Below are 16,161 nucleotides of genomic sequence, written 5' to 3'. Positions count from 1 at the left end.
TTTTTTTTGATGCACTTTTCCACTAACTCTTGTGACTTTTCCAAATGAACGCTGTTTACTTTAACTGGAGGTTGAGTGCCGATCTTTCACCAAACATGCTTATCAGACGAACCCGAAGGCTTCCAAGGAAACCAAAATTCAGAGGATCCACAGATACAAACAATGAACATTGATGCTTGGCATTTTTTTTTTTTTTCTGTAAATAGCTGCCCGATTTGAACGGACGTTTTCAATACACAATAGAAAGTCAAAAAGTTCGAGAAAGAATCTTAGATTATGCAGCCCCAAATTATGGTGTTCGTGTTGAAAAAGCCTATTCAATGTGACACCAAATGTCCGTACGCTTTTCCACTTGTTTTGTGAAAAAATATGTGCATCTTATTCTGGACTGTCGATAACCATCCTAAATACCGTTTGTAAGTTGCAAAATAATTAGATGTTGAAGCAGGTTCTTGTTGATTTTAATTACTCCTGCATGAAAATATTCCTTTATGTGGGCCAAAAAAATAAAAAAAAAAGTATATTTGCAAGTAATAGAGACGAATTTTTAGAAAGACCTACTGCAAGAGCTCATTATTGGAATGAGCCTCATGGGAATGTCTTGGCTGGCACTGATCTTGAAGTAAACCCTGAAGACCAAACCATAAAGAATGGTACATGGCTTGGCATTACAAAAGACGGTCGTTTTTCTGCCCTCACCAACTACAGAGAGAAGAGTTTCAAAGGTCATATCTCCAGAGGCATCCTTGTGAGAGATTTTTTATGGGGAAATTTTACGGTGCATGAACATATGGAAAGCTTATTGAAAGATGATTACTTTAATCAATTTGGAGGTTTCAACCTGATCGATCTAGACTTTAGTAAGAAAGATACTACAGATATGGCTTATATATCGAATAGAGAGCATCAATCGATATATGACTTGAAACCAGGCGAAATATATGGTACATAGTATTACTTTGTTTAACACCTAAACAGTAGTAGTTACCATCTTGTTTCGATTTCTCAGGTCTTTCAAATTCGATATTGACGAACCCCTGGCCGAAAGTTGTGGACGGTAAAAAGTTGTTTGAGGAAGTTATCAGCAAGCATCAGAGTGACAACGAAGACGAAATGATCAAGGCTCTTTTTCAACTGTTAAGGTAAAACGAAGGACCCATTTCCAAATCTCATGCTACAGATACTTAGTAACATTGGCAACAATCTTTATAAATGATTACAGCACAACAAAACCTATGACTAATACAGGAGATGTTGAACACATTTATGGAGATCTCAAAGAACGTATATGCATTCCATTATTCAACTTCCCAGAGAACCTCAATCTAAAAAATTCAGCCTATGCGACTCGAACCAGTACAGTTGTACTACTTGATTATAATGATAATGTTACTTTTATTGAGCGTATGTGGTATAATGAAGACGATATAACTCCTGCCACACATGTCAATTTCAATGATAAAGTATATCGTTTTACGCTAAATAAAAAGGTAAAAGAAGGGTTTGGGAGATGAGGCAAAAAGAAGTTGGAGCCATTCGACTGCTTTTTTGCCTTAAGTCACAGCGTAATTTTTTTTCTAGTTTTTTTTCTTTTTTTTTTGGCGGCAGCGAAAAAAAAAAAAGTTAGGAGATCCCTTTCTTGGGTCGTTCAGGCTAAAAAACTACATCTAATTAGAAAGGCAATCGATTTCCATCGGACGGGAGGAAACTAATTAGCAATCGATCTTTATTTCGGGAAAAGGCATCTTCTTCTTTATTCTGAGCCTTTTCTATATTCCTTTCTTATTCTACTTCTTTCTTTCTCTCCCGCTTCATACTTTTCTATAACGATTTAAGCTCTCAAGTGTAGACCTGTCGAAATGAAAGAACAAGTTATAGACAACACACCGAAAAAAATGTAAGAATAGTTTAGAACAGCTAAAGCTATACTATAACAATATGGTCTTACCATCAAACTTTGCTGATTCAAAACAATAGTCGCTACATCCAGTTCGGTGTACTTTCGCCACAAAGCATGGTGAAAATTGCAGAGCTGGAAATTACACAAAGAGATCTCTACATGCCAGAAAGTCGTACACCTATTAAAAGTGGTGTCCTGGATTTACGTTTGGTAACTATCCCTACATTATAGTGCAAATCAAGCAATTGAAACAGCAACCGCTCAATCGTGGCGTCGTTTATTGACAATCCTTATCAATAGGGTACAACACAAAAAGACGCTTTCTGTGAGACTTGTGGACAAAAGATGCAGGAATGTGCTGGTCATTGGGGTTATATCAAACTTGTCCTTCCTATTTTCCATATCGGTTATTTCAGAGCAGTGATTAATATTTTGCAGCAAATTTGCAAGGTAAGGAGAAAACACGTTCAAAACGATCGATCTACTGCGGTTGATATGGACAAGAGATGCTTGAAACAGAAGCTATGAATCTATTGCTAACTTTTTTTTTTTTTTTTAACTCAAGGAATGTGCTCATGTTATGTTGGATGAAGCTGATCGCAGAATGTATTTACGTCGATTAAGGATGCCCGGCCTTGATAATTTACAGCGAAACAGAATTCTCAAACAAGTGCAAGATAAATGTAAAAAAGTTACCTACTGTATGCACTGCAATGCCGTCAACGGTGTCGTCAAAAAGGTGGGCCCAATGAAGATTACACACGACAAATATCGTTTGAAGAGAGTGGATGCAGAAGCAGAACAATTTAGAAAGTCATTTGAAGCAGCAGCAGCAACCATGCCAGAAATCAAACCTCATATCAGTAAAGCACAAGACGATATGAATCCAGAAAGAGTACGAAGATTGTTTGAACGTATTTCACCTGAGGACTGTGAGTTATTGGGTCTGAGTGAAGAACATGGTCGACCTGAATGGTATATTTGGAGATTTTTACCAGTACCACCAGCATGTATTCGTCCATCTGTGCTTCAAGATGATAATAGCAGTAACGAAGATGATTTGACAGCTAAATTGACAGAAATTGTTTTCACCAATGCCATTATTCGTGCTGGTATTGAGAGAGGTGTTACAGTAACGAATTTGATGGAACAATGGGAATTCCTACAGTTAGCAGCCGCTTTATATATCAACAGTGAATTACCGGGTGTACCTAATGCCACCTCTGGCAAACCTAGTAGAGGTTTATGTCAACGTTTGAAGGGTAAGCAAGGCCGTTTCAGAGGTAACTTGTCCGGTAAACGTGTTGATTTCTCGGGACGTACTGTTATTTCACCCGATCCCAATATGCGTATCGATCAAGTTGCAGTACCTGAACGTGTCGCAAAAGTTTTGACTTTCCCTGAACGCGTCAATCAGCATAATATTCATAAATTGCGACAAAATGTTATCAACGGCCCTTCTGTGCATCCAGGTGCTAACTACGTTGAAAAAGCAAACGGCTTCAAACGTTTCTTGAAATTTGGTAAAAGAGAGGAGATCGCAGCTGAGCTAGAGATCGGTGATATTGTAGAACGTCATTTATCCGATAATGATGTGGTTCTTTTCAATCGTCAGCCTTCACTCCATAGATTATCTATTATGGCTCACTTTGCCAAAGTCATGCCTTGGAGAACTTTCCGTTTTAATGAATGTGTGTGCTCGCCTTATAATGCAGATTTTGATGGTGATGAAATGAATATGCATTTGCCTCAAACCCAAGAAGCCAAAGCCGAAGCTATTGAATTGATGGGCGTAAGTTGTCTATTTATCAAAAGCAAAGAAAGAGATGTTTGATGAGGGGGAAAGAAAAAAAAAGCTGATGATTTCTTATCACTGGTTCATTAGGTTAAAAATAATTTAGTTACTCCTCGTAATGGTGAACCACTTATTGCAGCCACTCAAGATTTCATTACAGCATCCTATTTATTGTCTCATAAAGATACATTTTATACCCGTGGTGAATTTGCTCAGTGTTGTGCTATGATGAGTGACGGCGAAATCAAATTTGATCTTCCTCCACCTGTGATCTGGAAACCTCAACGTTTATGGACTGGTAAACAGATTTTCAACCTTCTATTCAGACCTAACAAGGAGTGTAATGTTTTACTCAATGTGGAAGCCAAGACGAAATCATTTGTCAAGCAGGATGGACGTCTTCCTGACATGTGTCCCAATGATGGTTGGTTGGTTGTACAAAACAGTCAAATTATGTGCGGTCTTGTTGACAAGGCTATTGTTGGTGATGGTAATAAGAACTCTGTATTTTATGTTATTTTGCGTGATTATGGACCTATCGAAGCCGCTAAATGCATGAACCGTTTGGCAAAGCTTTGTGCTCGTTGGTTGGCCAACCGTGGGTTCTCTATTGGTATCAGTGATGTTACGCCTGGTGAACGACTCAGCCGTATCAAAAATGAAGAAGTTAAAACCGCCTACGCTAAATGTGACGATGTTATTGCTCAATATAATTCAGGTCAATTAGAGACGATGGCAGGTTGCGATGAAGAACAAACTATGGAATCGATTGTATCTGGTATTTTGTCTAACGTTCGTGGTGATTTGGGTAAAGTCTGTATGGAGGAACTCAACATGTACAACTCTCCCAGTATCATGGCCCGGTGTGGTTCTAAAGGTTCGCAAATTAACGTGTCTCAAATGGTTGCTTGTGTCGGTCAGCAAATTATTAGTGGTAAACGTATTCCAGATGGTTTCCAAGATCGTTCTCTGCCTCACTTTTTGAAGCATTCCAAGAGCCCACCAGCGAAGGGTTTCGTTAGAAACAGTTTCTATACTGGTCTTAGTCCCACGGAATTCTTGTTCCACGCTATCTCAGGTCGTGAAGGTCTTGTCGATACTGCTGTCAAAACTGCTGAAACTGGTTATATGGCGAGACGTTTGATGAAGGCCTTTGAAGATTTAGTCACTCATTATGATTTGTCTGTCCGTAACTCTGAAGGTGCTATGGTCCAATTCTGTTACGGTGCGGATGGTCTAGATCCTATGACTATCGAAGGTGAAGGTATTCCTGTAGAGTTCGCTCGTAACTTACGTCATGTCAAAGAAACTGTTCCTCCCAATCAAGAAAAGGGACTTTTACCTTGGGAAATCATGTATATTACTGAAAAAGAAATCGAAAAAGATATTTGGAAAAAGAATTGTATGCCCTCCTTCATTGAAATGGTTCGCAAATTTGTTGAAGAGAAGATTGCTGGTAAATTGGCTGGCATTCGAAAGAAGCATGGTCTTCAAGCTGGTTTAGCTATTCCAGACGAAGATTTTATGGATATGGACATTGACGAAGATGAAGATGAGGCTGTGCTTTCTGTGGTCCGCAATCTTTTTGTTATCACAGAGCATCAATTACGTGAATATCTAAATACCTGTTTAACCAAATATCTCAGAGCTAAGATCGAACCCGGTACAGCTGTGGGTGCTATTGGTGCTCAATCTATTGGTGAACCTGGTACTCAAATGACCTTGAAAACTTTCCATTTTGCTGGTGTTGCTAGTATGAATATTACTCTTGGTGTACCTCGTATCAAAGAAATTATTAACGCTGCAAAGGCCATCTCTACACCTATTATTAAATGTGAGCTTCACTCGAATAAGGATGTGAGAGCTGCTCGTGTGGTCAAGGGTCGTGTTGAAAAGACGACTCTCGGAGATATTGCCATGTATATGGATGAAGTGTATGAACCCAATGAAACCTACATTCTTTTGCGTATTGATTTAGATGCTATCAACCGTCTTCAATTGGAAACCAACCTTCACCAGATTGCACATGCAATTAAGACAGCACCCAAGTTAAAGATGGGTCAACTGGTACGTACAATAATTCAGTCAATTTCCTCGATGCGAAATTGAGCAATGGAGACTTACTCTTTATTTTGTTGTTGAATAGGATGTACAAACTAGTAGACCAGATATCATCCGTGTTTATGTTCATCCTAAACAAGATGAATCTATGTATTATAGTCTAAAGGCATTGAAACGTGTCTTGTCTACGATCGTTATTACAGGCTTGCCTTCGGTTGTCCGTGCTGTTATCAGTGAAAAAGAAGGCGGTAAAGGCGCTAAACAGTTGCTGGTCGAAGGTTATGGTTTACTGGAAGTTATGACTACAGATGGTATTATTGGCCAAGAAACTACATCAAATCACATTATGGAGGTTGCTGAAGTGCTTGGTATTGAAGCTGCAAGGTAAGAAAACAGGATAACAAATGCCATATCCAATTCGGCAAAAAAAAAAGCTCAACGCTAATATACGCGTAATTCTCAAAATTGTTTTTCATAGAAATACTATTATTAATGAAATTCAAATGACCATGGAGTCTCACGGTATGACTATCGATCATCGTCATGTTTTCTTGCTTGGTGATATTATGACAAGTAAAGGTGAAGTGCTGGGTATCACACGTTTCGGTATTTCAAAGATGAAGGATAGTGTTCTCAGTATCGCGTCCTTTGAAAAGACCACGGATCATCTGTTTGAAGCAGCTTTGTACTCGAAGAAAGATGGCATTGTTGGTGTTTCTGAGCAAATTATTATGGTAAGCAGTAAAACACGGTAAAAAATCTTGCTCGTTATAGGATTAACATAGAGACCTTTTTTCTTCTCCTTCATTAGGGTATACCTATGTCAATCGGTACAGGTTTATTCAAATTGTTACTCAAATCTATGAAGAATAATATCCCTCCACCTAGACCATTATTATTTGATATCTAAACGTTAAAAATGTTAAAACCACTATATCATTCCTCCTCTCATCCTATTTTGTAAATTTTATGTACCATAATTCAGTTGAAATAAAAGGACGAAATCCTGCTTTCAGAAGCTTTTCATTATTAGAAAATCCAATATGTATATTATTCACAGAAAGGAGCATAGAAGTATTTTTAGCAATGGTGTTAAAACTAAAATGCCTCTAATAGTATTCGGTAATGAACTCATCAACAAAGATAGCATAAAGTTTAGTGGTCTGCGTCATGGTATGCAAACAAAGTTCTGAAGCATTTGAAATCGAAAGAAAAGCAAGGGTGATTATGTCTCTTGATGATAGACCAGTCCCGTACCTCTCGGATAAATTATCACAAGATTGAACCTCTTTCTACTTCATCTACTAGCTTTTTCGCTCTTTTTAGACATGTAGCAGTTGCAGACAAGCCGATTTGCGTATTTTACAACTGAAGTAGGCCGCACGATTCATCAAATATTAATTTGCAACAACTGCAATATTTTTTTGGAATCGTGACCAAATGGCCGCCAAAAACATGATGACTAAGAAAAAAGACAATTTCTGTGATGGATAATTAATCTAAGGCAGCCGCCTCCCGCAAGAGCTGCGAAGAAGACAGGCTCAATGCAATAACATTGTGAGCTTTACTAAGACGGATGGGGGGGGTGGTCAAACGGAATGGCATACAATATCATTGGAAAGAATGATGCCCATATTGCCGAATGGATACTAAAGCAGACGGTGAAAAATCGAGCTGCCCCGGGCAATGTAGATAAGCTGTAATATCTCATGTCCATTGGGCTTAAAAATGTCAGTAATAAAAATCCTCGTTTAAACGTAAACAGCATAGAATATAGCTGAAAATTTACATTTTTATTAATCACAGAAACTTGGCTATTAAGCCCTAACCGATACCCAACACATTGGCAACAATATCACACTCATGGTGAAACAGTGGAGAATACATACCGTGGCAAGAACAATATTGCTCTGTTGATAAATCCCCAATAATTCTAACCAGTACATCACCTACAACGTGATCACCCACTGCTAGCAAAGTATACACTTCCCTTCACTATTCATAAGATCCTTATACACTGTATTTATCTCCCCCATCTATCTCAACCCCAGATATAACAACCCTCTTAGAACAAATCTCACCATCGCTGCCAGAAAGCACAAGTACCATTGTAAGCGGCGACTTTAATGCCCGAATGGGTAAACTGCTTTATGACTGGATTCAAATTCGACAACAAATTGGAACGCGTGACTATGTTACGGCCAACCTACCTCCTTGACTATCACAGTACGAGTATTATTGATTACTTCTTTAGTGATACTGAATTCAGCTCCACGTCCCTCAACATTCGGGATGATCTATCACTCAACTCAAACCATAAATTTATGACATTCAAATTCGGGATCCCTACTTCTATTCCAACTACTATGCCACCACAGCGACGGCTTTGGAACTTCGGAAAACTTCGAGAATGACAACATAGTGAATCCTACCGTCAGCGCTTCAGCGAAACACAGCCAAGCCGACTTGAAGATACTAACCACCTTTTGGATAGAGCCCACGCCATTGATCATATAGAACTCTTTAATATAGCAATCTGTCAAGCCATCTATGATTCTTTGGACAAAGTATGTGGATGTAGAAATCAACAAAGAAGCAAACAATGGAGGATTTTTGGACACCGGCAATGCGCCCGAAGTTTGACAAAAAGCAATATTATTACAAAAAATAGCGTAAAGCGGCAGGCATCAATACCCTACATTATTGGCTTCTCCATCAGCAGACAAAGGCCCAGCTACGACTCATGATGAACCAACACAGAAAATCAACAAGGCGACAGTTCTGCCCACAGATGAGCTCTCAGGAGTATACAAAATCTATAGCACGATTTAGCAAAATAAAAAAGTCCCGTCCGCTCAAACCTTCATTTTCCTGTGTAGAAGGTCCGCAAGCTGCTGCGAATCTTATGGCCTCCCACATGCAGTCTACCATTTCTGGCCGATTCCTACCACAGCAAACCCGACAACAGCCACCCTTGCCTGTCCTCAACATTCCCGCCACCCCACGATACACTCCCTTTTCTCATTGATACTGAAGTTATCAAGGATGCCATCTTTACATTACCCACGAAGAAAGCCCCAGGACCTGATGATATTCATATTGAGATGCTTCGCCCTATCGTTGACCGTTTAGCATCAAATCTCCTTTACTTATTCCAACTCGCCTGGCAATAAACGTATACACCAATCAATTGACGAATAGCACAAACCCTCCCTATATACCAAAAAGGAAATCCGCTTGATCCAGTCAATTATCGCCCAATTAGCCTCACCTCTACCTTCCGTAAGATACTCAAGCACTATTTGAAAGATATTGTCTTAAAATCTGGCCCACCCATCGATCTAGCTCAAGGGGATTTTCGATTGGCTCGAAGCTCCTTGGATCAAGCCCTTTGCATAGCTGAAATATTGCACATTCTGCGACGACACTATGACACTTCCACAGTGCTTGCTTTCTTGGATATAAAATCGGCATACGATACTGTAGACCGCCAGGTTATTTGGCCATTTGTCATCTTCTCTATGAACTTAACCATTTGCATCATGGAATTGATCCACCCCACCAGTCCCCCCACTAGGTTTCGCCTTATTACAATGGTTGACCCCCAGACCTCACACAACCACAACTGATTAAGAATCCATTATGAATGCCGCTGGTTTATTTGAAGAACGTGAACTGTTGAATACAAATGATTTTTCCGAGAGTGATTTGCTCCATACTCTTTGGACATTTGTATATCGAGTTTTCAAGAAAGGCGAGGTAAAAGCCCAGCTGGGTGAGCGTATGAGTGTCTCTTCTGCTCTAGGCAAAAACGAAGGTAGATCTCTGGAGTTCATACAAAGAAGAGAGAGGAAAGTAGTAGGTGCAAAGGTGGATATCCTCTTTACAAAATTCACTAATGAAATCGGGTGTGCCGAAGTCGGTAAGCAGGATGTGTTGGTAATCGATGATAAATACCTTGATAATGGTATGGTAAAGTTACCAAGGACAATAAGAGATATGCTGTGCGTTCTTGTCCAGGCCAACCCTTACAAAATTAACCAACTGTATACAATCGGTTTCTTAATGATGGGTAAGTAGCACACATGATACGATTATTTTATCATGCTCTTTTATTGACGTGTTTCTATTTTCTTTATAAGGTCTGAATCTCGAGTTCTTGGTACTGAATGTTCCTGCTGGTAAGACCGTCACCAGAATCACCCGTACCAAGAAGCTTTCTTTCCCGTCTAAGCCAGAAAACATTAGAATGGATTTCCTTCCTATGTTGGAGGTCACATTAATGGGAAAGGCGTTGATGGAAAACTTGGCAAGAATAATTGACGATTGAAAGAGGAGAGCAGTCGAACTTAATACTGCTGAAAAAGTTACTTCTCCCCGTTCAGATCTTATGTGAGGTAGCTAATCTCACATAAGAATTATCCTTAATCCATATTCTTTTCTTATTTTATCTTTATTTGTTATACATTTGATCGAAGGTTCAAATGTATGCAATTGAACACATCGCTTACCAAACGGGAACGAAGATATGAGCAGTACTCATATCTGAGATCAAGTTTTATTTTACAATTCGTTAGACGTTTTGAGTGAATTACTCATATGCTATATTGCCATCATGCCTCAAATACGACACCTTTGTCGGAAAGTCTTCCGTTTAAACATTTTATTTTTCTAAGCAGTGCTTTTTTCATTAAAGCTGTTATGTCCTGGCTAGATATTAATATTAAGCCCTTGCTATAACCTAGCTATTTTATGTCTTTTTTTGTATAACCATCTGAAGTGAGTCTGAAGATATATTCAAATGCCTTTCGACTACCAGACTTAGCAGTATTGAACAATTTTACCGTATCAAATAGACAAAGAGCAGTTTTTGTTTATTGTAGTAGCCTTTATATGGCTCAATTTGCTGCTTTGTTCTAACTGCAATTTCTTCCTATTCAACATCTAAGCCTTTGTCAGTTGACTTTTGCTCTGAACCTTGCTTTTTGCAGTAAATTCTAAGATGCGTTAGCGTTTCTCCCGATCCATTGCATCGCGGCCTCCTTCGTCAACAATTCTTCCTTGTCCATCCTCAAAAAAAACTATGTGGTCATTTAAAGCCGCCTTTGAGAAAATGAAAACCGCCCATGGAAACTTTTCAGAGGCCGCCTTTATATTTAAAAACCTACTTCTCTGTATGTTCAAACAGAAAATTCTGTTACTCCACAATTACAAATTTTTAAAAAAAAAGGAACTGCTCGAATGCACGGATTCGGTAAATGTTAAATTTGATAGGGACAAATTATGACAAGAAATGTCGCTTTCTATACAGAAAACAAAAAGATTGGTAGCGTGATATCACACTTGTCAATGAAAACTGTGTTAAATATCTATTACTCATCTGCAACTAATCAAATGAGCCCTGCCCCTTGACAGAAAACAATTATGCAACTTTATGAAAGGTTAAAAATGTGGAGAAATGAAATGCTACATTTAATATTCATGATTTGCCTGTTGAAATAATGGAATTGATCGTTTCTACACGACCAAGCAAGACGTGTTACAAGTCATGCAGGTCTTCAAAGCCTGGTATCATTATTTTCATGCCTTTCCCTATCAGTCAATCATAATAGATACAGTAAAAAGGCTACATACAATATTGAAACATTTTCAGACATCAAACGTCCCGTTATCATGTTCGCCAATTGGAATTAAAGCACATTCAACTTACTGCAGACGATGTTTCTGCTCTAACATTTGCCTTTCCACATATTGATAGTTTGGTAATTCACTGGAGCATTTGGGATTTGCTGTTAAAGCAAATGGACCATTCTCCTTACGAAAAACAATATGAAAGGTCATCTATTGCTGTTTTTGCCGATGCAGATTTGCTCTTTGATCATATACATCCTTCACAGGGTTTTGGCGCCTATTTTACGGCAGTTCTTTTAGTTTATGTATATCACTTTGTTATTACACGCGTCAACTCACTCCAAAGAAGGTAAAAGCCTTCTCGCGCAGCTTCCATTCTACGTTTACTGCCCTCAGGAGTTTGACTATATCTACCTCCACCGCTCCCATCGCCTTACTGATATAGAATGCTGTTAGAACCGTCGTGAAATAGAAGCGAACCCAGCCGCATACTCTATATCATGTTCCCTACGCATAATGTTGTAGGGCTTTTTAGTTAACGTTCAATATTTATAAGAATTAGTACACATTTTGGCTAAGGCCAATGTTGAGCCCTTCCTGGTGACTTAAATCCTACTGACAGGCAATACATTGCTGACTTCAAGTATATGTCCCTTTCTCCTGCTGATCGTAACAATAAAGCTGTAGAACTGCGCCGCGATCGTTGTCTTCAGTCTCTCAAGTTCTCTACCACCGTTCGTAAGCCATTTCAAAAATAACCCCTTTTTTTATTATTATTTCTTTTCTATTTTATAGAAATTTTCAACATTTTTGGACAAGTACTGTCCTATGTTTGCAAGAGCTCAATAAGTCCATTAATATACTGTTGTGCAGTAGCGATTTGTTCAATGCTTAACATCTGTGGGTTTTTGCTGATAAGCTCCAATAGAAGCCAACAAGTCGTTTATTTCCAGAATATCAGTTTGAGGAATTAAACGTTGTTCTTGTTGTGTTTCTTCGACATTTGCATTGCTGGTTAAAGTATTAAGCTTGAACTTGTATTTAGGTGCTACGTTTTACAGATTATTATAAACATTCCTTTCCTGTTTATAGGCAAATTTTGAGAGGCTAGCTTTCGAGTTGTAAAAGTAACTTTTTATTCATGAATTAGGTTAAAGTATTTCAGTTATTCGCTCAATTAGGTTCATAATACTAGCTTAATGGTTTGCGTAAAATATTCTGTGTGAATTTGAACTTTGTGGACATATACAATTGATGCAGCTATGACGGAGCTCTACGTCAATTCATTGTCATAAAGCGCATGTGGTAGAAAGCATATTTCATATAATTGATGATGTTGACATGATATTAGGTATTACTTGGTCAAGGAAGCGATCGACGATTGAAAGACACTTTCTGCATATTCTAATCTGTCATTTTGTAATTTGGTAGCTTGATCCATAAAATTCAGAGGACGCGCTGCGAACGAGCCGTCAATCCATATCACCTTCGGTACTACGTCAATATGATTCTCTTGAAGTAAAATCCATATTGTTTCCGACCCATCTTTATGTCCTGTGTCGCCTTCCACGTATATATCTGGCCGGATGCGGTCTAAAAAGTTCAATTTGTCGGCAACTGACGCGCAAAATAGGATATTGTCTTTCTGCACAGCGCAATTAATAGTAGCATTGTTATCGAAAATATGTTGTATTTGAGCATATTCTTCAGTAGAATTGTAATGCATGAGCAAGTATAAGTGGTGTGATGTGCTTAGTTTTTGTATCAGATTGATAGCGTTTTCCTTAAAAGCGTAGTTGGGCGCATTAATATCTGATGATGGGTTCCATAAAAGAGTCTAGAGAGCAAAAAAAAAAATGTATCAGTGGCGCGTTGTCATTTATAACATTTTGTACTTATGACCTACGTTTTTCATAGAGATAACAATTTTCTTTTTTAATCTGAAGGCATCCAGGAATCTGTGACCAAGGATATTCAGTGGAGAGCTTGTTGTTGCTCGTCTATGTATTAGCTACAAAGGGAAATGGATGTCAATGAATCTCTCTGTTTGCCTATGAGCTATAAGAAATCTTTACTTTTGTAGCAGAAGCTGAGGGATTCATTAGTTTGGTTGTTGGACCATTTGCTATGCTTCGTTTTATCATGCGATCATAACGTTTGTAATAGTGAATAAGAAAGCTTATCATTGTTGTAAAAAAGGAAGGATAGCCCATTGATTTTAATAGGTGAAGCAGCGAGAGCCACCATTGCAGGTTTTTATTGTTTATATGTAGATTTTGTTGTAGTTGCATTATTAGCCAGTTGGAAACCACAGCAGTAAGGAAATTGAAAGATGAAATTAGGGCAATAATAAATTGAAAAAAGGATAACGAAAAGGTTGACCTTGTTTTTTAATCTCTGACATCTTGTTTTCACATGTCAATTGCAGTAGTACAACACTGTATTTGATCATATTTTGTGCGTACCATAGCAACAAACCCTGCTATGTGGAAATAAGTATCGTAGTCATGATTTGATTAAGCTGAACAGATATTTTGTTGTTAAGAGCGTAATAGTAGGTAACACAATTCTTTGGCAAATTAGTGTAAGTAATTAATATTATAGTTATTTTAGAGCCATATACTACACAAGCGTTAGATGAACAAGTGTTTTGTATGATACAGCTATTCAGCCGTCATTGTGGTTTAAATCATTACCTAATTGCTTCTTTTTGCGCCTTTTTCGATTTCCGCAATGTTTTTAGAACTGTTTTCAATCAGAAGACTTATTCAGTCAGCTGAAGAATTGTTTATCAAAGGAACCCATGACTGACATGACCTCATACAGATCTGATTTCGCACGTTCATCAGTCGAGTGAGTAAATTTGAACAATTCCTTAGCGATAACTCATCTTTGAAAGCTAAACTAAACTATTCTCTTTCACGAGAAGATTCTATTACGTAATTCAGTGCCATAATTTTGCATAAACATCTTTAAAAGGCGAACGATTGAACGCCAATGTGCGAGTTATATCAGAGAGTTTACATACAACAAACCTGATACCTTTGATTGGATTTTTCGAACTATGTAGTTACAATTACAATTGGCCATCATAAGCTTGGTTCAAGCTTTTGGATCACATCTTCATCCGTTGTCTATGAAAAAATCGCTGGAATAAAAGGTAGGGATACATAAAATTGAAAGCATCTCTTGCAGAACAATCAAAGAACAATTTCAGAAAATAGCTGCATAGCAAGTAAAATGTGTTAAGGTTATTCTTACAGTGACGACAACATCGCTATTGTTTTAAGTTTTTCAATTTGGAAATCTAAGTGTAGTGCAAAACACAAAACAGGATGGATAGAAGCATTCGTTGTTATGGCGAGTGCGCCTTTGTGGTTCCTAGAGCTGACTTACTTATCAAACAGCCGAAGTTTTATATCTTGAGTGTTATAGCTTACGTACTTCTTCAAAAGCTGTGTGACCTGTAATATGTATCTGGTGACATTCCCAACAGGTTTGCTTTTTGTTCAAGGCTGAATTTCTTCTCCCTCTTCTTCTCTATTCACCTTGTTTCGTTTATGTCATTTCAACAAGGACAAAAAAGCTCACACCCTGACCTCTTTAAAGCGATCCATGACAATCAAGAAACAAAATCATATACATCCAGATTAGTCGCCGAAAAAGACTTCAAGAATGGTGAAGTTATTGTTCAATTGACAGGCGTAACACCGGGTGTTGCAAAGACATATACCTCCGTGCAATTTTCGCCAACGACACATGTTGAACTTAACAGTGATTTGGTTTATTTGAACCATTCTTGCGACCCTACTACTTATCTCGACGTCACAGACAAGGCACTTGTTGCTCTCAAAGATATAAAAAAAGGAGATGACCTGACTTTCTTCTATCCTTCGACTGAATGGGAAATGTGTACATATCAAAGAGTTGACAAACATCCATTTTGTTCTTATGATGATAAACTAACTCGCTTTCTCTATACCCATTTCTTTATTATTTTTCGCTATTGGGGCTTTTTCCGCGCATCAGCACAACCATTCGACTGCTGGTGCGGTGCAGAGAAGGTATAAAGTTTATTCTGAACATGAGAAAAGTATTTATTCTCACAGTCATTCATTGTGGAATAAACATAGTGTGTAGGAAAAGTGGCAGGCGCAAAAAATCTCCCTGTAGATGTATTGCGTCTGTATAAATTAAGTCCTCATATCATTCAACTCAAAAGTGAACAATGAATGACTAGATGTAGAATGTATCCTGATTGACACGGTTGGAAATAAAGCTTATGTTGACAGTTTGCCTGTAATCTATCTAAAGCGATGTATATTCGAGATACACTGCTTCTTTTTTTAAATGAGCTTATCTATTTTCATCGGCTATCCCGTCTCATGAGATTCCTCCTTTCAAGGATGCCTTACTATAATTTATTGCTCAACACAGCATTCTCATTGAAAGAGACTTTCACTCGCGAATAGATGGGTATAAAGCAGAGGTCACTCCGCTTAGAAATCCTAGCTACAAAATTAACAGGATAATTAAGATGGGGTTTACTAGTATGATGGTAGATTTTCAGGCAACTCTGCTCAATCAATGCACTTTTATTTTAATAAGTTATTCATAATGATATAAAGCATTTGAAAATCAATTATTTGCAAGTTGAACAATCATGGACAAAGAAACCCTTGCCGGTCCTTTCATTGCTATAAAACTCCTTACAATTTTTTGAATACTGTAAAATTCTATTCTCCCGCTCGCTCTCTTGACTACCTCCTTTTTT

The 16,161-nt window shown here is 38.1% G+C and overlaps 6 protein-coding genes across 6 annotated transcripts; 5 read left to right on the top strand and 1 right to left on the bottom strand.

The window, feature by feature from the left end:
- Positions 1-335: 335 nt before the first annotated feature.
- On the top strand, positions 336-1,589 carry BDF20DRAFT_873153 (NRDE protein-domain-containing protein). The gene is made up of 4 exons (XM_053081182.1): positions 336-416; positions 532-944; positions 1,010-1,142; positions 1,223-1,589. The coding sequence occupies exons 1-4, from the start codon at positions 370-372 to the stop codon at positions 1,512-1,514; spliced, it is 885 nt and encodes a 294-aa protein (XP_052935415.1). The 5' UTR covers positions 336-369; the 3' UTR covers positions 1,515-1,589.
- A 44-nt stretch (positions 1,590-1,633) lies between these two features.
- On the top strand, positions 1,634-6,793 carry BDF20DRAFT_873147 (uncharacterized protein). The gene is made up of 8 exons (XM_053081181.1): positions 1,634-1,897; positions 1,978-2,110; positions 2,201-2,350; positions 2,466-3,692; positions 3,786-5,762; positions 5,842-6,140; positions 6,235-6,490; positions 6,568-6,793. Exons 1-8 carry the CDS (start codon positions 1,860-1,862, stop codon positions 6,664-6,666), a joined length of 4,179 nt encoding a protein of 1,392 aa, XP_052935414.1. The 5' UTR covers positions 1,634-1,859; the 3' UTR covers positions 6,667-6,793.
- Positions 6,794-9,398: 2,605 nt separating this feature from the next.
- On the top strand, positions 9,399-10,086 carry BDF20DRAFT_835961 (uncharacterized protein; the record flags this gene model as incomplete). Its single annotated transcript, XM_053078905.1, has 2 exons — positions 9,399-9,828; positions 9,899-10,086. 2 exons carry the CDS (start codon positions 9,399-9,401, stop codon positions 10,084-10,086), a joined length of 618 nt encoding a protein of 205 aa, XP_052935413.1.
- Positions 10,087-11,180: 1,094 nt separating this feature from the next.
- Positions 11,181-12,497, top strand: BDF20DRAFT_988147 (uncharacterized protein; the record flags this gene model as incomplete). Its single annotated transcript, XM_053085259.1, has 4 exons — positions 11,181-11,197; positions 11,410-11,736; positions 12,010-12,125; positions 12,183-12,497. The coding sequence occupies 4 exons, from the start codon at positions 11,181-11,183 to the stop codon at positions 12,359-12,361; spliced, it is 639 nt and encodes a 212-aa protein (XP_052935412.1). The 3' UTR covers positions 12,362-12,497.
- A 244-nt stretch (positions 12,498-12,741) lies between these two features.
- BDF20DRAFT_913498 (uncharacterized protein) lies at positions 12,742-13,489 on the bottom strand (the record flags this gene model as incomplete). Its single annotated transcript, XM_053084079.1, has 3 exons — positions 12,742-13,224; positions 13,294-13,398; positions 13,463-13,489. The coding sequence occupies 3 exons, from the start codon at positions 13,487-13,489 to the stop codon at positions 12,742-12,744; spliced, it is 615 nt and encodes a 204-aa protein (XP_052935411.1).
- A 1,161-nt stretch (positions 13,490-14,650) lies between these two features.
- Positions 14,651-15,824, top strand: BDF20DRAFT_546367 (uncharacterized protein). The gene is made up of 3 exons (XM_053075717.1): positions 14,651-15,299; positions 15,417-15,451; positions 15,521-15,824. The coding sequence occupies exons 1-3, from the start codon at positions 14,948-14,950 to the stop codon at positions 15,617-15,619; spliced, it is 486 nt and encodes a 161-aa protein (XP_052935410.1). The 5' UTR covers positions 14,651-14,947; the 3' UTR covers positions 15,620-15,824.
- The last annotated feature ends 337 nt before the right edge of the window (positions 15,825-16,161 follow it).

This window comes from Mycotypha africana, assembly GCF_025528875.1.
Source record: "Mycotypha africana strain NRRL 2978 chromosome Unknown BDF20scaffold_6, whole genome shotgun sequence".
In the NCBI taxonomy this organism is placed as follows: Eukaryota; Fungi; Mucoromycota; class Mucoromycetes; order Mucorales; family Mycotyphaceae; genus Mycotypha; species Mycotypha africana.
The sequence above is the reverse complement of the archived record's forward strand: the minus strand, read 5'-3'. Positions and strand labels throughout refer to the sequence as shown.

Bases quoted from the DNA above. Each gene is read 5' to 3' on its own strand.
- BDF20DRAFT_546367 (XM_053075717.1), top strand. From the start codon at position 14,948: ATGTCATTTCAACAAGGACAAAAAAGCTCACACCCTGACCTCTTTAAA. The intron at 15,300-15,416 runs GTACATATCAAA...TCCGCGCATCAG, and splicing joins TTCGACTGAATGGGAAATGT to CACAACCATTCGACTGCTGG. The intron at 15,452-15,520 runs GTATAAAGTTTA...GAATAAACATAG, and splicing joins GCTGGTGCGGTGCAGAGAAG to TGTGTAGGAAAAGTGGCAGG.
- BDF20DRAFT_873147 (XM_053081181.1), top strand. From the start codon at position 1,860: ATGAAAGAACAAGTTATAGACAACACACCGAAAAAAAT. The intron at 2,111-2,200 runs GTAACTATCCCT...CCTTATCAATAG, and splicing joins GTGTCCTGGATTTACGTTTG to GGTACAACACAAAAAGACGC. The intron at 6,491-6,567 runs GTAAGCAGTAAA...CTCCTTCATTAG, and splicing joins TTTCTGAGCAAATTATTATG to GGTATACCTATGTCAATCGG.
- BDF20DRAFT_873153 (XM_053081182.1), top strand. From the start codon at position 370: ATGTGCATCTTATTCTGGACTGTCGATAACCATCCTAAATACCGTTT. The intron at 417-531 runs GTAAGTTGCAAA...TATATTTGCAAG, and splicing joins AACCATCCTAAATACCGTTT to TAATAGAGACGAATTTTTAG. The intron at 1,143-1,222 runs GTAAAACGAAGG...AAATGATTACAG, and splicing joins GCTCTTTTTCAACTGTTAAG to CACAACAAAACCTATGACTA.